Source organism: Tenebrio molitor, chromosome 7 (assembly GCF_963966145.1).
Source record: "Tenebrio molitor chromosome 7, icTenMoli1.1, whole genome shotgun sequence".
Taxonomy (NCBI): Eukaryota; Metazoa; Arthropoda; class Insecta; order Coleoptera; family Tenebrionidae; genus Tenebrio; species Tenebrio molitor.
Window position 1 is genome coordinate 17,582,148 of NC_091052.1, and position 25,556 is coordinate 17,607,703.

The window sequence follows — 25,556 nt, forward strand, 5'->3', positions numbered from 1 at the left end:
CCTCGTCTGCGTTTAAGTTTATATTTAATTAACTTCAGCGTTTGGGAAAAGAAAAACCGAACAAGTGTTGATTTAGAAAATGAACAAAATTGACTGGTCGAGCAGAAAGAATCGTAAATTACTGACACATCCTTAATTTAAACAAAACGTTGAGTAGACAACTGAGAGGTCCTTTGAAAGTTCGGCGTTGTTCAGTTGCCAAATATGCATTTAGTATGCATAGGTGACAAATGATACGTTGTGAAATTTTAATGTCTTCGGTATATAAACCGCCCACGATTTGTGTTATACATCAGTCGATCTTCACTGGCAACGTAAATTAGAAGACATGGCAATCAAGGTAGGTCTCAGGTGCAAACAAAAAGTGGTAGTGATGTGGGATCCGAAGAGTGCAATTAAATTAGTGCGAGAGACTAAAGTGTGAAAAAGTGTTTTGAGAGAAAACAAAGAACTAGTCTATCATCCTCGGTCGAGGATGTTAATCTAGTTTATTCCAATAAAAAATATTGACGAGGACTTTCTTTTGTGCAGTTCATCATCTTGGCAGCTTTAGTGGCCGTGGTCAGGGGCGGAGTTGTGGGCGCTCCAGTAGCGCAAGTAGCCCCCATCGCTCCGGTTGCTCCGGTGGCTGTGGCGCGTTTCTCCGAATTCGACCCCAACCCCCAATACTCTTTCGCCTACGACGTGCAGGACGCCATAACCGGTGACTCCAAGAGCCAGGTAGAAAGTCGTAGCGGAGACATCGTCCAAGGACAATACAGCCTCGTCGAACCGGACGGTACCCGAAGAGTTGTGGATTACACCGCCGATCCGATCAACGGTTTCAACGCCGTCGTTAGTAAAACACCCCTAGGTCAAGTAGTTGCAGCGCCTGTCGTCGCCAGGACCGCTCCTGTCGTCGCTGCTCCTGCAGCTCGAGTCTTGGCAGCGGCTCCTGCGGCACCGGTTGTAGCCGCAAGAGCGGCTGCGGCTCCGTTTGCCGCCAGAGTGGCTGCTGCGCCGGTGGTTGCTGCGCCTGCTTTGGCCAGGGTGGCGGGTCCTGTGGCCTCTCCGATCGTTGCCGCGCCTGCTGTTGCTCGACTAGCCGCTCCTTTGACTTCACCACTAGTCGCTGCCCCAGCTTTTTCGGCGTACGCTGCCGCCTATCCCAATGGATTTGCGAGAGTGGCAGCACCTTTCACGTATGCCGCTTTTTGAATGATCATCTGATGCCTATCAATTAATTGTCTTTTGCCTGATGTACATATTTTTATCGTTTAAATAAAACAATGATGTGTAAATGTTAATGTTGAAATGTTCAAACATTCACGAAACTCGACATTCTCCACCGTTTCAAAATTATAAATTAAAAAGCACTCGCTTCAAGTGGATGGTAGTTTAATGTTCGCAATTGGGTCGTTGTAAATCATGGAAGATGGAAAGTTGGCCAAATGGAAAAAAGTTTTGTGTTGTTGGGAGACTTGGAAATATAACAGAAAATCTTCTCGAACATCATAAAACGGCACAAAGTTCATGATCGTTAAAACTTTCTCATTACGTAAATCATGAAATATACCATCAAAAGTGAAACATCTTTTTTCTGGTCATTATAAAAAATATAAAAATAATTCATGCAATCTGAATCGATTTGTAAGAGGTTTCAGTGATGAATAACTAACTATACCTACATAAGTCCAAATGGCAAATGGGAGAAAGTGTCATACATCCCCTGAAAAAATGTATCATCCTTTCAAATGAAAACCTGGGCTGAGTAGGCGTTGAAAACACCAAACCATTTGGAACAGTGTAAAGTTTGAATTTCCTGCCGTTTGACACGAATGACATTTGTTTATGTTTAATCGGCACATGATTGAACATGTTTGTTTTCAGCGAAAAGTGCCCTTAGATATTCGATTTTTATATTCTATTTTTAATATGAAATATTACAAATAAAGAAAAAAAACTGTCAATTTACACTTTAAAAAAATAAAACAATTGACGGTTTCCAACGCCCTCCCAGCTCAGGATTTTATTTGAACGCCCGATATATGACAAGTGTCAAGTGATTCTCTATCTGATGATGATGTTTTTCAAAAAAAAAAAACCTTTTGTTTGAATAAAGTAAACAATTTGATTTTTTTTTTAACTGAAAAAAATTATCTACTGATATAGTCTTTTTGTTAAATACAGGCTGTCCCAAAAATAGCGGACTAACGGTGTACTACGGTGTAGAAGAGACTACCGTAAACGTCAGAAAAATGTTTAAAAAATTCTATTGGACTTATTTACTGATTGGGCGGTCCTTGAAAGTGGCACTTAACAGGAAAATTATTTTGAAATATATGTATTAAATTGTCATGACAGCTACCTCTAATCGTACATATTATCACAAAGTACAGGATTACTCACTACCAATATCTCATCCTGCACAATAGTGAATTTAGAAGCTTTGGAAATCGAAAAAAATATTTTAAATCCACTACGGTAACATTGCAAGGTAATGATGTACGAGTACATCTTTGTTTACATTGTATTACCGTTAATAATAAAAATAATAATAATTAATTTTTTTGTCTGAAAAATGTTTTCCATATTTTTTTCGTGTACATTTAAACATCCTGGATACGGTAGTAAGTAGTTAGTCCGCTATTTTTGGGACACCCTGTATGTATGTCGTTTATTCTTATGGTAACATTTTGTACAGAATTAATTTTATGACTTGATGCACAAAAATAGTATATTATTACATGAGTAAGGAAAGAAGGTTTTTATCCACGAAAATGAAGGTTGCTGCACCAGCCGAAGGCGAGTGCATGTAATTATTTAAGTGGATAAAAACCTTTACTTGCGAGTATAATACTCCTACTACTTTATCTACAATCGAATATACAAAAAAATAATAAAACAAATTCTTAGCTCAATATTTTTAATTTTTAAAATTTTAATTTTCCTTTGGTACCGTGGCTGCGTTCCTGTATTTGGTTAGGTTGCTGCAGTTACTGCAATTTCTAATTTTGATTGGTCCAAGTCCGATGGATAAAAGATCCTTCCAATTTTATCCATGGCTGGCAACCAATAAGACCTCTCTTTTAATTTGTCGGTGGATAAAATGACAATTTAGAGTAAAGCTTTCACATCAATAAAGTTGCTTTTATCTGAGGATCGTAGGTAAAACCTTATATGTATCTTAAGTTTTAGATTTTAAGGTAAATCGTAATTAACATATAATCTGTTTTTTTTTTCAAAGAACCACCAACACCGCAGTTTACACCTAAAATAGAGCTGGTAACATTGTAGATTTTTAATCTAGGATGAAAAATCTCATCAAAATTGAGGTTATGTAGAGATATTCATAGTAGTCATTTGATAGTTTAATAAATGTTTTACTACGTTTTACTATGTTCATATTTTTAATGCGAGATATGAGCCTAATGCGAGTTTGCCTATTGTCAAAGACATTAAAAATGACAGGCATTGGCAGGTGTAGCCAATAGATATCATTAAATTCCCTAAATTTAGTAAAATTTTATTATTGCAACCTACATCATCAACAGGTCGTGGTTCTTTGATAAAAAATCAGATAATATTGTATTTCCACGGCAAAACTAGCTATTGAGCGTTTTTTTTTAAACAACAAAATCGTTACCTTGTCTGGTTGTTTTCCATTTGTGTTTTCTTTTTTATTAAAATTTCATTTGTAGACGTCAACTTTTAACAATTTATTTATTTGCTGCGCGAAATTGCTGTACAAATTGTTGCTTTAAGCGACGACATCCGAAGTGCGCTATATTGGACACCTTAATATACTGCGAAGTGCTATACAAGACTAACTCTCGCGGTTCCATGAAAAACGAAGATTCTCCAGAAGGGCCACTTCACAAATGATTCGGGATGACCGGTTTCTTCGTATTTCTGTGCTGCGATATCAAGATTCGCTGTAAAATATTCTTGCTGGGCAATTAGCTGATATTCGTATGTTCGTGGAGTAATAATATCAGGCAGAACAATTAGGAGACTCAAAGAACATCGTTTACTCTCGAGAACACAAACTGCTGGTTCCCCATTATACGTAGGACAGTGAAGAGCACTACTTGCGTTTTCACACCAGTACGTGGATTGAGGCGACAACGAATGAGGAAAACCAGATGAGTCTACGTTTAGTCCCAGATTATCAGATGGGCGTGAAGACCAGGGGAATGATCCAGACGAAGCTGCATGTCTCCCAGAATGAGATTTGATAGAGGCGTTTGATGATGTGAGCTGGTGTCTCTTTAGAAGCTCACACCGAATTGCTTTTTGTTGAGAACGCGGCAATGACGGCACATAGGTACATTTTCGAATGTTGTTTCCAATTTTCTCTTTATTGGTGAGAATTTTGTTTTTATGCACGACAACGCCCACCCACACGTTATGAGAGTTGTCTTTTACCACTAGAACAGGTTAGTATACGAGGTCTCCGATGACCAGCCAAAAGTCCCAACCTGAACCCAATGGAACAGGTGTGGGATTTTCTTGGCCAATTCCGACCGGAGACGTTGAAAGATCTAAAGATGACGCGGTAGGAACAATGGGACAAAATATTGCAAAAGTACCATGCCATCTGTCTAAAACGTACCAAGAAGAAAACAAGACAATCTCGAGGATGTTAAAAGATTTCGCGTATTTTCACCGCATTCTTCAGATATGCATGTAATCAGCTTTTGTGACAGTTTAAAATTTGGAATGACCACAAAATACAAGTAGGTAACCTTTCTTCTAAGTATAACAAATAAACTTTGTATAAGTAAAATTTTGCTTGAAGCAAATGACTGCAAATTCATACCACACGTATTTCTTTTGAAAACGATTTTTATTAAATAAATTTATCACTAACTATAACAACATTATAATTACAAAAATAGGTAACATTTAAATGAGAATACTGAGCAATGACTGTATCGGTCGACTAGCTAAAAAAAATTGTATCCTAGTGGCGCGGGGATTCCCACACGCACCGCAGGTTTGGCGACAATAGGAGCAACCCTTGCAAACGCCGGTGCCGGTGCAACAACCGGAGGCACAACCCTAACAATCGGAGCCTTCCTGACGACAGCATTGAATCCATGAACAGGATCGGCGTAGTAGTCTACAATGCGTTTTGTACCATCAGGATCGATAAGACTGTACTGCCCCCGAACGACGCCACCGTTGCGACTCTCAACTTGATTTTTAAAATCGCCAGTTAAGGAATCTTTCACGTCGTAAGCGAACGTGTACTGTGGATTGTGAACTGCTTGGGCTAGTGGAATGACAGGTGCGCCGATAAGTCCTCCGCGGGCTAAAGCCATGAAGCAGGCGATGATGAAGAACTACGATTACAACATAAAATAAATCAGTCGCGTATAAACCTACACCTACAGGCTTACCGTCACTGTCATCATGATGGGTGATAATTGATGACTGATAGTGAAATTGTATTACCGGTGGGTTTTTATAGCCGGTAAAGAATGTCGGACTGCTAATTAAATGAAACTGCTGCATGCTAATTGGAGTACCAGCGCATAAACTATTGTCTTCCTCTGTCAAATTTAGACGTACGATCGTTGCTCAATTTGAAGCAGGAATATTTTAGAAAATATTTCCCATTTGCACGACTGGTCGAGAATACGCAAAGCTGTTTTACTGAGCCAAAGTGTATAAAACTTGCGGAGCTGTGTCCATAAATGTTTTAAGTTCCGCACAAGAACTAATATTGTGTGACACATGTGCAGTCATGACGCTACAACTTTACTACATACATCAAAAATATAACCACAAAACCGTAAAAATCCTATTTTCTTCGTTTAGATAGGCGAAGCGAAATTAACTCAGCCATATAGTGAATACGTAAAGTGACAGTTTTACAACCGAATAAACAAACTGAAAATGTCAAGTCTCTTATTAGATGATGACAAAAAAACGATTAAATAAATTAGATTGGTTTATCAGTGTTGTTTTCCAAGTTGCTGTCTGGCCGCTATAAATTAAGGAAACTTCAATTACTCCCAGTTTGCCGTCTTTTAATTATTTTTCCATGGTGCGGTACTGTGGATACCGTAATGAATTCTTCCCGCATTGCATCAAAGCAGCTCTTCTATCAAAGTCTTTTACACAAAAAGGTTATCATTATCATTACGCTCAAATCAAAAGCAGAGGTCTTTGAGAGAGTCATAGGAAACTTATTACAGTTACGGTAAATAAATATTTTTTTTTAGGAACTGGTTACTTCAATTTAGAAGCAGTTTAATTTAATCTACAAAGAATTTTTTAGGCACCCTTTACGAGAACGGTAATTTTACGTACTCACAAGCGGATGAAAAGTAACTCTTTTTCGGACGCTAATCGTGGCGCCAACTGTTGATCTGTTTAGTAAGTTAGCAACGAAACCGACCAAACCGATAATTGTCCTGTCACCATAAACTATGTATATACGTAATTGCAAATAGTAAATTTATAGTTTTCTTGGCAAGATGATAACGAATATTATAAAAAAGAAAATGTTAAAATGTATTAATAAATTTATCTATTTGAAAAAAGTAGATAGAAAATAAATTTGTAATTTTTCCAATGATGTCTTTTGTTTTGTAGTTCGTGCGGTCGCCTAAAAAATGTAATGTGCACCTCTGCGAAAAAGTGTCTTTTGTCCTCGCTTGTTTTCAAGCCTCGGCTGCGCCTCGGCCAGAAAACTCAGACTCGGACGAAAAAGATGTACTTTTTTAAAAATGGTGTATCAGTTGTGTCGATTACGAATGTGAGTTTAATACATTTTGAATGAACAAGATCGAAAATTTGATACATTGCTAAAGAACCTCAATCGCGTTTCAAGCATTATGTGCCCATATTAAAATGTTGGGAAGATTTTTAAATAAATTTATATAAAAATTAGGCCGTGAAAATGATCTTATGATTATTAATCCAGATGTAAAATAGATAATTTAAAAGTCAAATGACACAAAAGTCGATCGATTTATGGTAATTTTGGAAAACACATGTTTTTTAATTTTTCGGCACTTCATTTTGAATCTATTTAATAGAGAATCGCCCTCAAATGTCACATCATTTATATTGACAAATCACAACTACGAATTGTTTGAATAGCAACCAATCGCAATTTAATTAAGCGGAAATTTTCCTTAGGGAAAATTTCCGATATAATTGACCTAGGGAAAAAATTTTTCGGGCGATTCTCTTCCGAATGTACCTCGGGACAAATATATATCGCCAGAAATTTTTTCTTGCAGTCCAACACTCGTGTTTGTCGCTCAAAATTACCCTCGGGCTGGCGCCCTCCTGTAATTTTCTTGCTACAAAGACTCGTGTGTGAGAAGTGCTCGAAAAAATTTCCGGCAATATATCTGTCCCTTGGTATATTATATATGAGAATAATTTGAGTGCACGAAACAATTAACGAGTGCTAAGAATTTTTTATGTACCTTAAAAAATAGGAAGTGTCACTTCAAGGTTCCAGGTTTAGCCAAAAGCAATGTTAAATCGTCGAATTCATTAAAAGTGCGTTTGTCATCGAGAAATTTCGTTACGTTCCATTAAAAACAAATTTACAAATGATGGCTTAATAGGCAGCGCAGAAGACACTTTAATTTATCGCGTTCCTTTTTTGCGAAATTTAATAAGTTGTAGTGTCACGATTCAGGATCACGCTTTTTGCTCATATTTTTCAAACGGTTTATTGATAGGTTGATTTATTGCGAATATTTCCGTTTCCTTTCTCGTATTTATTTTCGTTTTCCCTTTCGATATGGATGTCTACATTTCGTCCAAAATAAAAAAATCGTTCTTTAATAAAATAAGCTAGAAAACAGATGAAGATCTCGACGATTTCATATCGGCTACGTGAGTAATTGCCCGAAAAATCTCGAAACTAATCAAGTGGACAAAGTAAGACGTTGTTTTTTTGGCGTGAATCCAACGTGGATGACCTTCCATGGGCGTGGTGTTGAAGAATCGCCGTGTAGGAAAACGGCAAGTGTCTTAGTCCGACCTATATAAACCTAGCTACCGGGTGCCATGGGCATCATTTGAAACAAGTCAACTTGAGACGAAACACTTCCACGATGGCCTTCAAGGTAAGCGAACATTTTCTTTTGAATTCCTTCATCAAAAATTATTATGTGAGGCGCGTCATGTCAATTATCGAGATGTGGCTTTGACTCAAAATTAATGTAAAATGTTACAAGAATTAATTGACATAAAATTCATTTAAAGTCTCGTTTAATGTAATAATTCTCCAATTTCTGCGAGCCCTTTCATGTCGATTAAATTGATTTTGTTTAGTGAAAAATTAATTTCTAGTACTGGCAATTTGACAAATTAAAAACCGGCCGCCGTGAAACGAAGCGCCAGTTTTTCGGTTTCAATCTGATGTAATTAACTGAACATGCAATTAATTTAAATTTGTCTGTGACAGTTCTTCGTCCTCGCCGCTTTGGTAGCCGTCGCCAGAGCTTCGATCGTCGCTCATCCCGTAACCTACGCTCAAATCCCCGTCGTGAAGACCGTAGTCGACACCGAGTACGATTCCAATCCTCAGTATTCTTTCGGTTACGACGTGCAAGATCCCATCACCGGAGATTCCAAGAGTCAAGTGGAATCGCGCAGCGGAGACGTCGTCCACGGCCAGTACTCTCTCAACGACCCTGATGGTACCCGTCGTACTGTTGACTACACTGCCGACCCGATCAACGGTTTCAACGCCGTGGTCAAGAAGAGTCCTCTTCTCCAAGCCATCCAAACCGTCGCCACTCCCGTCGTCAAGTCAGTTCCTGTAGTGCATTCCGGATCGGTCGTTGCTAATGTCGATGCCGTAGCTTACTCCGCTCCGGCCTCGCAATTTGCTTACGCCACCCCCGTGGCTCACAATGTCGTTCAAAGCCCAGTAGCGTACGCCAGCCCTTATGCCTACCCCTACACCTACAATCCCTACACTCTCCCTTACGTTAAGGCCCAATACTATTAAAAACGAACTTATAGACTTGACCTGTGTACAATGTATTTTTAGATTAATGAAAAATAAAAAGAATTAATTAAATCTGCGTGCCTTTATTGAAAGCTCGCGGTAACGTCACACAATTGACTAAATCACATTAAAATACGAATCAGAGGATCCTGTTTAATGATGTTCAGACATCTCTGTATTCATAAATGTCATAAGTGGGTTAATAATTCGGAGCGTTGGCTTAATAATTGGTTTAAAGTTCAACAGTTAACTACTCGTGCAAACAAGACAACATTGAAACTGAGATCGAACAGCATTACCAACGATAATTTGCGGATATATTGAATAATGCTATGTTTAGAATGATGCGGAAACGCTTTTGACGTTGTTAATGGAATAGACACTCAGATTAATTAATTTCAACAATTTTTCTGACAACTTGCCCGCATCACTGAACCTTCATCATGTCAGTTTGCAGAACGATCACGTCAAATTCGAGTAAAGTCGGTATTACAGGTATTACTATTGAGTATTTAATAAAAATACTTGAGGGGCGCCCTTTCGGAGCGCTGTTTCCATTTACACCGATTTTAAATGAAAGCACCCCTCTAACAAGTCCTCTTGTTTCGTCCCAAGGCAGCTCGTTAGTCTTAGTTACGTGCCATTCTCTTTTATTAAACCTTTGTAATTAGCATAAATATTCTTGATAAGATGGACGCGTTGCCTTTGACATTAAACGGTTTGTCCAATTTTCTCTATTATTTCACTTCAACTTTTAACACCTAATCTATGTCTAATTCTTTCCCCTTTTGCATCGTTATTCCTGCTGTACTCCTCTCATAAACCTCATTTAAGTTGTAACTAACTCTTTTTCATGCCCCTTTCTTAAAATGTCCAATTTTACTTTGGTATACGGTCCTCAAGGTATAACGTCATTACTTTTTCAAGTTTCATTTAGGTTTTCTTTGTTTTTGGAGGCCTTTTAATTACGACAATTTGTTCTCTCTATGTTGTTTCTTTACATTTATTAAATTGCAGTAAAATCTACTTTTCCATAAACCCGTGTTAAATTATGAAAGAAGATTCGCTAGTCACAATCCAGTTTATATCATGACAAAAAGACAAGACAGTTTCAGCACCATGTTGTGTTGAATTCGATTTCGTATAAATTCTTATTAAAGAGAATACTCGATTCTGAGTTTTATTCGTTTTAAATATTCTCTGCCTATTCTATCCATGAAAGATTTTACATAATACAATAATATGCACTTTATTACATAAAAGATATTATAAGTACTTTTATACACAGTGCTAGTGTGAGTATAAAGGAAGGAAGAAGGAATAAAATTCCTTAAATTTATGTCGTTGATTTCTGGCAACAATTCGTGGAGAGGTCAAATTGTATCGGTTGTTCATTTAAATTTATCCTCAAAGTTTGCGTTGAAGAATCGATTTAGAACGCACCACTCGTCATTCGGGTAAAAACACAAACAATGCAAAAAGTGAGGTTAGATTGCAGATGCAGCTGATCCGTCATCTGTAATATGTCTGTAATCCGTGGTGCGATCACAATCAACTCTGTAACGCCTACTTTGAGGATACATTTAAATGGACTCCTGATTTTTCTCTTTTGGCATAAACTATACTTTAATATACCACTCAGTGACCACAAAGCAACGACATACATTGTAGGAATTTTCTGCCATCCTTTACATTCGCACTGTATAAAATAATTGAATACAGTTATATTACTGCTGTGAAGAGTAGACCACCCCCTAGGTGAATAATGAGAACGACCTAAGCTATCTTATACAAACAAATATTTGTGAATGTACATACAACATGGTGAGAAGTATAAAAGAATCTTTGTGTATTGAACAGTATTAAATAATGTAGAAACCTTTCTTGTTTGAAGTTTTCTATTTTTAAATAAAAAAGAATACGAAAAGTTTTCAGGCAATTACATCAAAACTCGAGCAGGTAACAATGTTAAAACTTGAAGAAGCTTATTCCGGTACATCAAGCATGACCGAGCGTTTGATATGTTGATACAATAATTTTACTCGGAATGGCAACTCTGGTAGGTACCATGAAATTGATTGAATTATTTCAGTCACGTTACTAACACTAAGGGTCGGTTGCACAAAGATAAATTTGACGACTTGTTAACAGACAACTGACAGCTAATTAGCTGTTTAAAATAAGAATTGGCAACACTGCATTTTTTTGTCACAAATTATAAGAGATGTTTACGTAAAGTAATCAATTACTTTTTAACGAACGAATTATTTAGTCTCTGTTCCATAATTGCAGGTGTCAAATAACTAATCCAAAAACCGGATATGATAAAACAACCAGAAATGATTTAATTAATTTCTTACACCTTGATCTTGACCGTGAGTAAACCAATTCCCGTAGGTTGGAAAAGAATCAGCAAGAAAAACTTGGGGTTCAACCCCTTCGTTAAAATAATTTGCTCAGTTCCCGGTAGTCAAACAAGTTGTCGCTGTTCCATTAGTAGAATCGCTTGTGTCAACAGCGGTCAATTTTCCGGGGAGAAATCCGGGATATGTCAGAACCCGAACTCTCACAGCCCCATTAAGGGAGTAATTTATTATTGAAACTTTTAAAGTATGATCGCTTAACAGGCGTTTATCGGGACCGTCCGAATTAAGAAATTATGTTAATTGCTTTATTGTAGGCTACAAGATTAATATTAAATTTGTGCTTGTCGATGCCAATAATTATAGCGGTTGTGCAAGCTTTGATAATTTCTAACAGGCCCATTAGGAAAGGTGTTATTATGAAAGTAAAAGTGCTTTCATGCAGCAGGTCCGGTGACGCATTCCAGCGCGAGTAACTCAGAGTTACATTAAACCAAATATATTTTCTTCATTCCACTTTCTTTGTCCATCTTCGTACCGGAAACCGGAAAGTACTGGTAACAGTTTGATCAAATAGTGTTGTAAAATTATATTTCAGCTATAGGCAACCAAATATACATCAATTTAATCTTTTAACGTTAAAATAATCCCGAAAAATGTTATCACAATCAAAAATAGGAATTCTGTCGTTTCATTCGGGTATCCACCTGATATTTCAATATTAGCGTGGCGTAATGGGGGATCGTAATGGGTTCTTAATGTAGATAAACTAAGAGACCGAAGCAATTTCTATCGATTTAGGACCAAATTAAGACAATCCGGGGTTAACCTGCCTCAGAGTGAAATTCGTAGTCGAAACGTGCCGGTTCTTGTTATAGGTGCTGAATTATTACAATATGAGATCATTCTAATGTTAAATAATTGGGCAGCTACCCTGGCGGGCAAATGAAAGGACCACAGCGTTATTGTCTGAAACATAGAATGGCCTCTGCAAGGGCGTGTCTGAAGAGTTGCACCATTATTAAGTACCGAACAACTTGTATATAAAAGCCTCTTGAGTCCCATACGAGACCATAACACGTACAACTTTGACTGGTGGAACAAATATGGCTTTCAAGGTACGAACGTAATAATTCAACATTACATAATTAATAATTCTGCGAAATGTTCCAGATCTTAGCTTTCTCTGCGCTCGTCGCCGTCGCCAGTGCTGGGGTGATCCCCGCTCCTTACCACGGTTATCACGGTTACGCCGCACCTGCCATCGCCAAACTCGCCGCTCCAGTCGCCGTTGCCGACGATTACGATCCCCATCCTCAGTATTCTTTCGCCTACGACATCCAAGACGGTTTGACCGGAGATAGCAAGAGCCAGCACGAATCCCGTGACGGTGATGTAGTGCAAGGAAGCTACTCCCTTGTGGACCCCGATGGTACAAAACGCACCGTTGAATACACCGCCGATCCAGTGAACGGTTTCAACGCTGTCGTGCACAGAGAACCTCTCGCCGCCAAAGCTGTGGTCGCCAAAGTCGCCGCTCCTCTAGCTTATGCTGCCCCAGTTGCCAAGTACGCCGCTCCGATCGCTAAATTCGGTTACGGAGCTCCTGTGGCCAAAATTGCCGCTCCATTTGGATACGCTGCCCACACCGGATACTACCACCACTGAACTGACAGCCGCACCGTCTGATTTACGTTATGTATATAAGATAATTTATTTATTTATTAAAAATAAAAAATGAATTCAGAGAATAGTTTGGTGTTTTTCTGACAAAAATTACTCCAAATGAACTGCGCCAATGTTTAACAAGAGAATTACAATTGTCAAGTTGTAACAAACGCCTGGATCTGATGTTACATATTATCTTCTTTATACTACTTGTAAGACGGGGTGGCGATAATAAATAAAACATGTTTGTGTCAGAGAATGGAACGATGTTTAATTCAAAATTTTGTTAAGAACGAAACGTCACAGTAAGATAAACGACCCCAGTATTGTACACTTTTTTATCTGATGACATTTCGACCTAATTCAAGCAAGTATCATTCCAACTGTCCTTTTGATATCATCCCATTTCAACGGTCGAGTTCGTAAACAGCTTCAAAACCAACAAAGGCCTCTACCGGATATTTTATTAGTCTTCTGTCAACTATATGCTGATGTCTGATTTATTTTTCATTTCCTCCTGCGTGTTCTCGTTAATTCATTTTTAGTGTCTGCAATACCCATGATAACTTAGTAATTGTTTAAAAAAATTGGATTAATTTGGAATAATTTGAAATACTAAGTTCTATACTAAGGACAACGTAACATTTTATCTGCCCCGCCCATTTCATTTTCTTAGTTACCAATCAAATAGGTTGTTAAGACGATCTGATTTACACAGTAAAAATTTCTGACATTCGAATTGTCTTAATGACATTTTATTTTTTAGAACCTAAAACAATAATTGTGGACTTGACAGCAAAATTCTAACCTTAACTTTTTTACGTGGCAAATGTGATGAAAAGTTGTACAGATTGAATCTGGCTTTGATTCTGATTGGTCAATTTTAGTGGGCGGAGCAGATAAAAAGTTATAACGGCAATACTATAAGAACGAATTCTAAATTAATGTTTTAAAGAAACTGTTTGGATATTATTTGAATGAGATATGTTTTGATGTGGTTTTGATGCTTTTTCAGGCATGTTGTAAGACTGTTTAGTTTGTTGCAGTATACGAAAAATTAACTTCCTTACATGTATCGGGTGTTCATTTAAATTTCTTCTCAAAGTTGGCGTAAAGAGTCGATTGTGAACGCACCACGGGTCAGTCTCATATAACTAGTTAAACTCGACTCAAGTTGCAAAAAACCACTTGTCATTTGCAACAGCATTTTTTCAATATTTTTGAAGCAAATAAAGGCACAAAGGGACCTGAAAATCATAGTTTGGATTGAATATTTCCCATATAAGTACAATTTTAAAGTAATTTCAAACGACTAATGCCATAAAATTGCTGTTGCAAATCCAAATTGGTTTTTTGCAACTTGAGTCAACTTTATATGGTCAGTCTGCACATTAAAAACACAAACAACGCAAAAAGTGAGGTTAGATTTAAGGATGAACTGGAGTAACAATCTCAGCAAAAAGTTGCGGAATTCTTATAATGCTATGAAACGTTTATTACGAGGAATCAATATTTGAAAAAAAAGTTTTTAATTTTTGGAAACGAATTGTAATCAGTTGCAAGTAAGTTTTGTGTTTATTTTCTTGATATTTAGATAATCACTTACATGAGATTTTACAATGTTTTGACTAAGACTGTACGTAAAAGTAAACAGAAGCACACCGAATGCATTTCTGTTAAAGTTCTTAACGTAACTGTAGTAAAACGTGGGATATGAGTGTAATATTGCATACCGACGTCTATCATATGCGTTTTGTTCACTTTTTATTAAAACAGGTACATAACCTCAAAAACCGTGTTTTTCCACATATAATTAGCGATTACATGGAAAATCCTCGACCAACTTTTTTTGTAAATTCATTAGAAAATTCTACGATATCGATACTTTATGTGTGAAAAATGTAAGAAAAATTGGCCATTTTGAAATATGTTTTTTATCAATTTATATACGAGCATTGATCGATTTCTCATAAGAACGCGTGTAAAATATACCGAAATTTTAAAAGGTAATAACTTTAAAATTCCTCGATCAAATTTTTTGAAATTTGGCACAGTACTTTAGCATGGATAGAAGGACTATTGTACCAATTTTGAGCAATTTTCGCCATTTTTCAATGTTACTCCAGTTCATCATTAAACAGCGATCCGAGATCTGTAATCCGTGGTGCGTTCACAATCGACTCTGCAACGCTAACTTTAAGGAGAAATTAAATGAACACTCGATATATGCAAAATCTACAGTTGCATTTAAAATTATGAAACTAAACAATCATACAAAAACATCAATATATTAAAAACGTCTTATGTAATTAGTGTGTTATTAAATGAAAATGACACACTCGAGAGATTTATGGCGTAACCTGAATTTGCCGATAAGTCCTTTTATAACGTAATGTCTTTGAATAGATAATATCACACCTAGAGGGTGGATGAAACTTTCATATTTCTATTCCGCTTACATAATGTGAGAGCGTATTTTTATCCAATTGTTTAGTAATTAGATAATTTCACAATTGCATGAAATTTTATGACAAAAATTTACATATTACCGTTTTCCGTATTTCGTATTTTTTAAGTGTCTATAATCAATCACACATTGTAGACAAAGACAGTTAGTTTAGTTGTGATTATTGTTTTGTGAATATGTGTACGTACAGTTGGTTGCAAAAAAAAAAAACGGGAACTGAATAAAATTGACACATTTGTACAATGTTTTTATACGAAAGATGGGTTAGAATAGGTTAGAAGTAAACAATTAATTGAAAAACGAACAAAATCAAATGTGCATTAGGAAAATTTTCGTTTCCCGTTTTTTTTTTGCAACCAACTGTACCTATGTTGTGCATAACGTCTTTCTGCATTTATAGCACTTAATGCAACCCAGAGCTTATGTGTGGTTTACATTTAACAAATAAGCATTATCATTTATCATTCTACTACATCATTAAATTTTGCCTTTCTGTCTCGGTTAATGTAAACAGTCAAGCAACATTTGCGTGTCGTTGCTTGATTTATGATTTGACAAAACTAGTTAGCACTTTTATCTTCTTTTGTGCTGCATTGCATCTTAAATAAATTATGTAATATATCGGGTGTTCATTTAAAATTATCCTCAAAGTTGGCGTTGATTTGTCGATTGCAAACGCACCACTCGTCCGTCTGCAGAGTAAAAGCACAAACAACGCAAAAATTTAGGTTACAATTAAACCGCTGATCCGTGGTACGTTCACAATCGACTCTTCAACGCCTACTTTGAGGATAAATTTAAATGAACACTCGATACAACACACTAAAACAAATCTTTTGTAGATGAATGTAAAATCAAAATTATAGCAATATGAATAAGGCAATGTTATTCATGAGAGATTATACTAATATAAAATAACAGTCAAATAAAAAAAAATTTTTTTCTTAAATACTCGTATGTACCTACGTTGCTATACATAGATAGAGGGAAACTAAGATCTCGCGGTGTGGAAAATGAGCCTGATGTTAACTATGTTATATGATTGTGCCGATCAAACGTGGAATATAATTTCACTTTATCTGGGAATTGTAATTACGACTCCATATCTACAAGTGTTGGTTCAATTGAGATTGAGATAATGAGCAAACATTGCAACCTAAATTTCCTCAAAGCAGGTTCCTGTATAATGCGAAACAATGTCAGAAATTAATAGACAAATTTCAACCTCAAATGAAAGTGATCGAGCCGGTGGTATACAAGTTAGACCAGACAAGGTCGGATCTTGGGTTTGGTAATACTCCAGTTCGTTGGGTCTGGCTAGCCATATAAAAACCCGAAAACCAACTTATCTCAGCAGTCAATTCGTCCAACATGGCATTCAAGGTACGAACAAACTTTTTACGATTATACAGAAAATGAATTTCAATTATTTTCTATTTCAGTTCGTGGTCTTCGCCGCCGTCATTGCCGCCGCTCGTGCTGGCCTTATCGGAGCTCCCATTGCCGCTCCTTTGGGTTATGCCGCCGCCCCAGTTGCCCGTCTCGCAGCTCCTTTCGGTTACGCCGCTCCCCTTGCCCGTGCCGCTGTCGCTGCCCCCGTCGCCGTCGCCAAAACCGTAGTCGCCGACGAATACGACCCCCATCCACAGTACTCCTACGGTTATGACATCCAAGACGGTTTGACCGGAGACAGCAAAAACCAACAAGAAACTCGTGATGGTGATGTTGTACAAGGAAGCTACTCTCTTGTAGATCCTGACGGTACCAGACGTACCGTTGAATACACCGCCGATCCCATCAACGGATTCAATGCCGTCGTCCACAGGGAACCCCTCGTAGCTAAAGCTGTCGTTGCCGCTCCAGCTATCGCTAAAGTACATGCTCCCTTGGCCTACGCCGCCCCCGTAGCCAAATACGCCGCTCCCGCCTTCCTTCACTAGGTTGAAAAGACTTGACTTAATTTTACTTGTATATACGATTTTTTAATTATTTAAGTAATAAAACAGAAAATATAAAGCGATTGGTTTTCTTAAGTTGCACTCTAAGACCTAAGGATTCGATAAGTACATGTGTGTCATGCACATAGTTAAATGTAAAAAAAGATTTATGAAAATAACTAAAAACAATAGAGGATCATGTTTTAAATAGTTATTTGTGCATCAAGGCCAAAAGTGCATCTTTTTTTTTGTCCTCGGCTGCGGCTCGGCCAGAAGGCCCAAACTCGAACAAAAGGCACTTTTTGGCAGAGGTGCACATTAAATTTTTTAGGCGACCGCACGAACTACAAAGCAAAAGACATCTTTGGAAAAATTACATTAAGTACTCGTACATTAATACATTAACAATTTTCTTTATAGTTTTGGTTATCACTGATCAGCTTGCCAACAAAACTAGAAATTTACTATATGCAATACAATTACGTTGCTAACTTACAAAACATACTAACAAATGGCGCCACGGTCAGCGTCCGAAAAAGTGCGTCCGAAAATGAGTTATTTTTCGTCCGCTTGTGTGTACGTAAAATTATGAATCATGTAGCTAATTTATTAGCTAGGAAGTACGGTACTTTTTTCATAAATACCTATTTTTATTTTAAGTAACAGTACTTTGAAAGAATCGATATATTTTCACAATTTCCGTAGTGTGAATATTGTTGACTTTAAATTCAAATTATTACTTTTGTTGCCGTGATTATCACTCGAGTTCCTGGATTTAGTTTTATATTCTTCAAAGTTATTTTTGTTGATAAAACTGCCGACCCGAAATTTTTAAAGCCCGGAACAATAAAGTGCAATGAAAATATGAGTGTGATTTAAGTATAATCTTGCATGTAATGCATCGACTAGAAAATTTCTGCTGCATAAAAGTTTTGAACAATAAGGTCAGATAATAACGCTATAAATTATTTGAAAACCTTACGATTCATATATCGCAACATTTGAAAATGTGCCAGTTATTCAGGTGTACGTTCATTTCACAGAATAAATTTCTTTATGTATTGAAAGCTTCAAAAATATTATGCAGCGACCCTGACAAGATACGCGTATTCGAAGTAAAAAGCTTTACTATCCACAAAAGAAAAAATATATATTTCCCTACTTGTTATAAGTGTATTAAGTAATCGTCTGTTACGTTTCTTTTTTCTACATCTGGTTAGTCCACTTAAGGAAAAAGAATCCTGCAATTTACATTTTCGCTTCTTTCTCCGAATTTATCATTATCTATGTACATTTTTATAAGGGTAAAAATTGGGTGTGCGTTAGATTGATTTGTGGAGAAAACTTTCATAAAAATAAGCTCCATCTGAAATTCGGTTAATTTTTTCCCTTTTGGTTGGACCTTACATCCAGATGTTAATCATTAGTTCATCTAAGAAATTTCATCGACCTTTTACATTCTAAAAACTTGTTAGTATCAAGCATCTAAATAAAAATCTGATAAAGAGCGCTATGTCACAAATTGTGTTTATTTTTCGGGTGCTGTGGTTTGCAACTTATGAATTGTTAAATGTGTTGGATTTTCTCATGGGCTATGAGCCATATCTGCGCAAAGGACGAATATCGGTCTCAAGTAGGCACTACAAACCGACTGGAAAACATCGTAATTTGTTACGTTAGTTTCGTCTTGTAGACGTCTTAAGTTCCTCCGAAATTTAAGGCGTCGCTACAATAGTCGACGTTTTCAGTTTTCATTTACAGATTCATCACTGGTTTATCGGTCCGCCTTCGCGCAGATATTTCCAAGGTCACAGCCCATGAGAAAATCCAACACCTCTACTATTGTCACTGCTGTCAGTTTGTAATTAAGTGTCTTTGCCTTTCATTATATGCTTCATTTTTCTTAAGAAACAGTTCTTTTTAAAGTAACTTATATTTAATGTAAAAAAATATTTTGTTCACCTCAACAAAAGGCAACAAAAGTTAATGGTTTGTCACTGCGATAAATGTAATTATTTACTATGTCGGACATGCTTTCGTCAAAATTTTCTAAGCACTCTTGAGCAGATCTTACTTAGATACATTCTCCAGACATCCGTTAATTATTAAAACAAGCCAGTTAATTATATCATTTAGGTATTTACATTTCCTTATAATTTCTCAAAATTCAGACATGGCCAATGAGAAACTAGTAAAAATTGTGTCACCGTAAATGTCACTTAAAATCACAACGAGAATCACGTGTTGACACACCAGAAAAATAGCATGTGCAACAAAGGATGGCAACCTTCTGCAAGGGCGTTGCCGGTCGAAAAGTGTTCTAGTTACAACACACAACGGGTATAAAAGCTGAGACAACTTAAAATTCAAGCATCACTTTACAACACCAGTCAGAAGAAATGGCATTCAAGGTAGTAATAACCAGTTGGTTCGTTTAATTTGTATAATATTCAATTATCAATGATTTTAGCTTGTTGCCTTCGCCGCCCTCGTCGCCGTCGCCCGTGCTGGCCTCATCGGAGCCCCCATTGCCGCTCCTTTGGGTTATGCCGCCCCCTTCGCCCGTGCCGCTGTCGCTGCTCCCGTTGCCGTCGCCAAGACCGTAGTAGCTGACGAATACGACCCCCATCCACAATACTCCTACGGTTACGATATCCAAGACGGTCTGACCGGAGACAGCAAGAACCAACAAGAAACCCGTGATGGTGATGTAGTACAAGGCAGCTACTCTCTCGTCGACCCTGATGGTACCAGACGTACTGTTGAATACACCGCCGACCCCATCAACGGATTCAACGCCGTCGTCCACAGGGAACCTCTCGTAGCTAAAGCTGTCGTTGCCGCTCCAGCTATCGCTAAAGTACATGCTCCCTTGGCCTACGGCGCCCCCGTAGCCAAATACGCCTTCCACTAATTTGACTGACATTTTAGAGCCGTTATTTATTTATTATCATTTAATAAAATTGTCTTTTAAAAATTAACTGCATTTCTTCGTCCCCGATATTGAGATCAATGTCAATGTGAAAAGTAACTGGGTCGACACGCCTAGATGAAAGTGAAAGCAATTTCTTCTTCGGACAAGTGGAGGTGTTGTTACACATTTGCTCTGTTCTGACGCAATTGTCGACTGCATTATTGTGATTACATAATCGATTTTTCACGACGATTTTCGATGTGTGAGACTGACGGACTCGCACAGCCCCAGAAGCGCACCCCAATCGAAATTTTTTGTTGGCGTTGTACAGATACGATTTTTTCGTGACATTTGATTTACTGTGTACTTTTCATCGGGGCTCAAAAAATAAATTAAAACTCCAATCGGTCCGACGTTCACACAAATACACAATATTCTAAAATTCCGGTAATAACCGCACAGTTTTATTGCATTCAGTAAAATAAATTGAATCCGTATTACTTGGTTAATTTCAATGGCATCAAATAAAATAGGACTGATTTTCGTTGTCAATGAACGCGCTCGATTCCATTATGTGAAATTAATTGAAAACTTACTTATCCCCCGATTATACTCCATTATATAGATGAACCGGAATTAATTCTATATCTAGTAAATCTGAAACGTGCGCCGTATTACCCAGATGATTAAAATTTTGCATCATTTTACGAGTTAAAAGTTCGGATAGCCAAGAAAGAAATTCCGGTTTTTTGTGCAGTGGTCAAGTAACCCGCTTTGGACAAATCAATTTCGAAACTAATTCATATCATATGGCGACTTTTTATACATTTTTTGAAGTATTTTCAAACATCTTAATAATTTTTACGGTGAATCAATGTGTGATGACGAGAAGTTTGACATGACGGTATTAATAATTTTTGAAAATATACCTAATAATAATAGCTTTTAACAGATCTTCATGAAACTATATACAAATATATAAAATTTGTTTCGATGTGTCATATGTTGCAATCTAAAAATTCCAGAATAAAGTTTTTGTTGCATTTTCGCAAGACTGCCACAATTTTATAATTAACTAAATGCCAGTTGTCATACATGACATTTTTAAAAATTTATATTATTATTCTTGCTGTGCTGTTCTTTGGCGTACCATCCTTATTTGGGAAATGACGAAAATCTTATTTGATGATTGAGGTGTATTCTATTCCAAACATAAAATGTATTGGATAAAACCCATAAATTAAACGCTGGGAATAATTTTATAAGAATAAAATTAGTTTTTAGTCGATTGTACCATAAGGTAGTATTTTTCGGTTTGAATATCTGGACGAAAACCTCATCTTTTCGTCAAAGCATTATTTTTCGTCCTAGGCCGAAAAGGATTTTTCGTCCGCGATGTTGTTAAGCAATGAATAACGTTCAACAATCGACAACAGTTAAGTTGTCAATAACACCCTGGCAACACACAGGGTTGTTAAGAATGTTTTCAACAGCCCGCATTTTTTCAAAATTATTATGGATGAAACATGACTTTGACAAAGGAATGAAAATTTTTACCAGTATTTTTATTACAAACGACTAAAAGGTAATATATGATACGTGGACGAAAACAATATTTCTGCAATTTTCAGCAAATCGTCCGAAAATACTTTCTTTTTTGTCCTTATAACATAAGTCCTTATTATGACACCCAGATATAAAAAAATCGATATTGAAGAGTCCATTGTGAACGCACCACCCGTTACACATTACGGATTAGCTGTTTAAATCTAACCTCACTTTTTGCGTTGTTTGTGTTTTTACAGTACAGACTGACGAGTGGTGCTTTCACAATCGACTCTTCAACGCCGACTTTGACGGGAAATTTAAATGAACACCCAATAGCAAAATTAACAATTAAAAAAACAATGGAATATTTTATATTGTGTTAAACAACAACAAACATTTTCGTCAAAAACATTTAAGAATTTAATTCAACGTAAATGTCTTGGTTTTGGGAAATAACTGTTAAAGAACGTGTTCATAGTATTAATACCTAACAATATGAGCTAAACAAACCTAAGAATTTCAGTGTGTCGGAACTAAGAGAAAACTCGTACTTAACAAGTTTCAGGAGTGCGATTATGATAATGTTGACACTAATATCTAAAAGAATAATTAATTTTCTGAAAAAGATAAGGTCAACAACCATGATTGTAAAAGTGTGACAGTAATAAACGTTCATTATGAATAAATTTTGTCAAAAAAAGAAGATATCGTAATTCATAAATTCTTAAATAATAATATAGATAATAAACAGTGATTTTTTTTTATTTCTTCATCGCTTAACTGATGTTACTGAAATTTAAAAATTATCGTAAAGTAATTTATAATTTCGTTATAATTTTTGATTGTTATATACAGGCTGTATTAAAAATGGCGCATAATATTTATATCACGTGAATATGAAATAAAAAAATCCAATTCAAATTTGGTCTTAGACGAATATAACAATCCTTGTTACTTTCTGACTATACTCAACTTCGAAAAATCACTCTAGCTTGCTTAGTTGCCATGTTGCAATAGATTCAATATTTATGAACAGGATTTTTAAAAATGAAATTAGAAATAAACTCAGTAGGGTTAAGAGTAAATTGGTACTAGAATTTTTTGCTTCTATTTCATCATAGAATCATGTGATGTAAATATTACACCCTGTATATAAGCAAAAAACTACTTACAAAGGTACATGACGATCCTTTGACTTTTTTTAATACCAAAACATGTGACCAGCCGAGGTACAATTATTAAACTCGGGAAGTAAACCGCTTTTAGAAAATATGTTGTTTTTGTGTTGTTCACATTTTGTAGTAAAGCATTGCACAATAACTGTCTCATTTCCTCACTTGAAGTATGTAATTAATGAATTACACGTAAATAAAAAAACTGACTTGAATTTTATGTTATATATTTTTATGTACATGTATATTTTATATACATATTTTTTGCAGTGAATATATTATTTACAATAAATAAAATATTTAGATCATCTTCACGATTTACCAGGCGGCAACTGGGGCGGCGTAACGAGCCGCATAGGGAGAGGCATTGATCAACCCAGTGGAATAAGCGGCACCATGTACAAGAGCGGGAGCAGAGCGAAGGTAGGAAGTGGCGGCGAGAGCGGGGGCAGCACGAACAATCGAAGCGGTGGAGTAAGCTGGGGCAGCGGCGATAGCTGGAGCAGCACGGACGAGGGAGGCGGTGGAGTAAGCTGGGGCAGCACGGACGAGGGAGGCGGCGGAGTAAGCTGGGGCAGCGGCGATAGCTGGAGCAGCACGGATGAGGGAGGCGGTGGAGTAAGCTGGGGCAGCGGCGATGGCTGGAGCAGCACGGACGATGGAAGCAGTGGAGTAAGCTGGAGCAGCAGCGACAACTGGACCACTACGGAGGGCGACAGCTGGGGCAGCACGAAGAAGAGGAGCAGCAGCGATAGCTGGAGCGGCACGGACGATGGAAGCGGTGGAGAAAGCTGGAGCGGCAGCACGGAGGACGGGAGCGGCACGAAGAAGAGGAGCGGCAGCGATGGCTGGAGCGGCACGAAGAACAGGAGCGGCAGCGATAGCTGGAGCGGCACGGAGGACGGGAGCGGCGGCAACACCTACGGCTTCCTTGCGTACCACGGCGTTGAATCCGTTGAGACCATCGGCGGCGTAGTCGACCACACGGCGTGTTCCATCGGACTCCAGAAGGGAATATTGGCCTTGTACAATGTCTCCGCTGCGGCTTTCAACTTGGCTCTTGACGTCTCCGGTCAAAGGGTCCTGGACGCCGTAACCGAAGGTGTACTGGGGGTTACCGGCGTGGGCAACGGCGACCAAAGCAGCCAAGAGAACGTATTTGAAAGCCATGTCGGTTAGATGGATTCAAATGAAAGAATGCAGATCTCAGCATTACTTTGTTATTTATATCAAAAAACTAACCTGATTTGATTAATCTTTTGCGGAATTACGTGGTTTGGCAAGTGGGATTGACCTTCGGTGGAAAAAATAAAATCATAAAATTCGCAAACAAACCACTTAAGTCAGGATGTAAATAATAATTAACTTGATGAATTAGAGAACAATGTAAAGTTTAAGGATTTTTAATGTAACTGGTCCTGCACGGATACGTCCGGAACAAAAAAAATATACTGAAACAAAGGACAACAACTAACTCCACCCAATAAATCACATTAATATATGGAAAGGACGAATACCGAAAAAACGAATAAATTCGTATTAATTTTGTTGAGGTCACTGAAATAAATCCTTCCTATTCCAGAGCGCTATATAAATAAACTGGAACCACAATAGACCATACTTCATAAATCCTTCTGAATCAGAGGAACACACCTAAGTGACGCTTTAATAATCCAGCTAACTGAAACTCAATGATTGCGATTCAAAGTCTGACGTATTTGTTTCGATTTCGAAACACCTCATACCGCCTAAAGTGGCCAACAAGGATACCTCAACGCGGAAACCGAAAACTTATAATTTCACATAATTTATGACACCTATTTGAGGTGGCCTGTACAAATTGTAACTAGCATATTTGTTTCATCAGAACCGTAAATGTAGTAGCAATGAACTTTATGTTATTTGATCATTAAACAAATTAAATATCAGGTGACTGACTTTTAAAATATTGTGTCAAAGGAACCTTGCGGAATGTGGGTCAAACCGCTGGTCCAATTAAATCTGTAGCAGTTTGATTGTTACAATAAATAATTCATTGGACGTAAGTACTGAATTTTGTAATGTTCAAAGTGCTTCTTCGTTCTATGAAATAGTTTCTAATGAAATGACGCGACGGTATTTTAATAATTCATCAATTGCAAAAATACTGTTTCCCTGATTTGTGAGAAATTTCAAAAATATTTCCAATACACTGATCTCACTAAATTAACTTCCCGATCAACCTACGAACATTTTTTAGATTCTTATTGCTCTTGCTTAACCACCCAAAACATTTCTGATTCAGTAAGTTCTTTAAGAGCAAATATGTATAAATATGGTAAAATATTTTTTCTAAATGCATATTGTTTAAAATTCTTCTCTTAAATATCTAATAGTTATTATTTAGATATGCGAATGATGCACGCTGTAAGGCTAAACCGTGTGACTACTACGCTCACATTTAAGTCAGACTGTTACCTAGGCAATAATGTAACAGATGACTTAATTTTATTCCATAAAAATAAAAAACAAAACGA

General features: G+C 37.1%; 6 protein-coding genes across 15 annotated transcripts in view; 4 read left to right on the forward strand and 2 right to left on the reverse strand.

Annotated features, from left to right (window-relative positions):
- Window positions 1-25,556, reverse strand: part of dlg1 (discs large 1) — a 347,088-nt gene that overhangs the window by 117,927 nt on the left and 203,605 nt on the right. The window lies entirely within an intron of this gene.
- On the forward strand, window positions 184-1,286 carry LOC138135814 (larval cuticle protein A3A-like). The gene is made up of 2 exons (XM_069054740.1): window positions 184-340; window positions 532-1,286. The coding sequence occupies exons 1-2, from the start codon at window positions 329-331 to the stop codon at window positions 1,195-1,197; spliced, it is 678 nt and encodes a 225-aa protein (XP_068910841.1). The 5' UTR covers window positions 184-328; the 3' UTR covers window positions 1,198-1,286.
- Window positions 7,930-9,043, forward strand: LOC138135816 (larval cuticle protein A2B-like). The gene is made up of 2 exons (XM_069054742.1): window positions 7,930-8,081; window positions 8,423-9,043. The coding sequence occupies exons 1-2, from the start codon at window positions 8,070-8,072 to the stop codon at window positions 8,969-8,971; spliced, it is 561 nt and encodes a 186-aa protein (XP_068910843.1). The 5' UTR covers window positions 7,930-8,069; the 3' UTR covers window positions 8,972-9,043.
- Window positions 12,299-13,261, forward strand: LOC138135817 (larval cuticle protein A2B-like). Its single transcript, XM_069054744.1, has 3 exons — window positions 12,299-12,452; window positions 12,508-13,022; window positions 13,126-13,261. Exons 1-2 carry the CDS (start codon window positions 12,441-12,443, stop codon window positions 13,000-13,002), a joined length of 507 nt encoding a protein of 168 aa, XP_068910845.1. The 5' UTR covers window positions 12,299-12,440; the 3' UTR covers window positions 13,003-13,022; window positions 13,126-13,261.
- On the forward strand, window positions 16,705-20,387 carry LOC138134944 (cuticle protein 19.8-like). The gene is made up of 4 exons (XM_069053549.1): window positions 16,705-16,852; window positions 16,912-17,408; window positions 19,778-19,817; window positions 19,877-20,387. Exons 1-4 carry the CDS (start codon window positions 16,841-16,843, stop codon window positions 20,318-20,320), a joined length of 993 nt encoding a protein of 330 aa, XP_068909650.1. The 5' UTR covers window positions 16,705-16,840; the 3' UTR covers window positions 20,321-20,387.
- On the reverse strand, window positions 23,251-24,258 carry LOC138135811 (cuticle protein 16.5-like). The gene has a single exon (XM_069054737.1). The coding sequence runs from the start codon at window positions 24,208-24,210 to the stop codon at window positions 23,359-23,361; it is 852 nt and encodes a 283-aa protein (XP_068910838.1). The 5' UTR covers window positions 24,211-24,258; the 3' UTR covers window positions 23,251-23,358.

Coding starts and splice junctions, on each gene's coding strand:
- LOC138135811 (XM_069054737.1), bottom strand. CDS start 24,210: ATGGCTTTCAAATACGTTCTCTTGGCTGCTTTGGTCGCCGTTGCCCAC.
- LOC138134944 (XM_069053549.1), top strand. Junction 17,409..19,777: donor GCTCCCGCCTTCCTTCACTA/GGTTGAAAAGAC, acceptor TTAAAATTCAAG/CATCACTTTACAACACCAGT. Junction 19,818..19,876: donor CAGAAGAAATGGCATTCAAG/GTAGTAATAACC, acceptor CAATGATTTTAG/CTTGTTGCCTTCGCCGCCCT.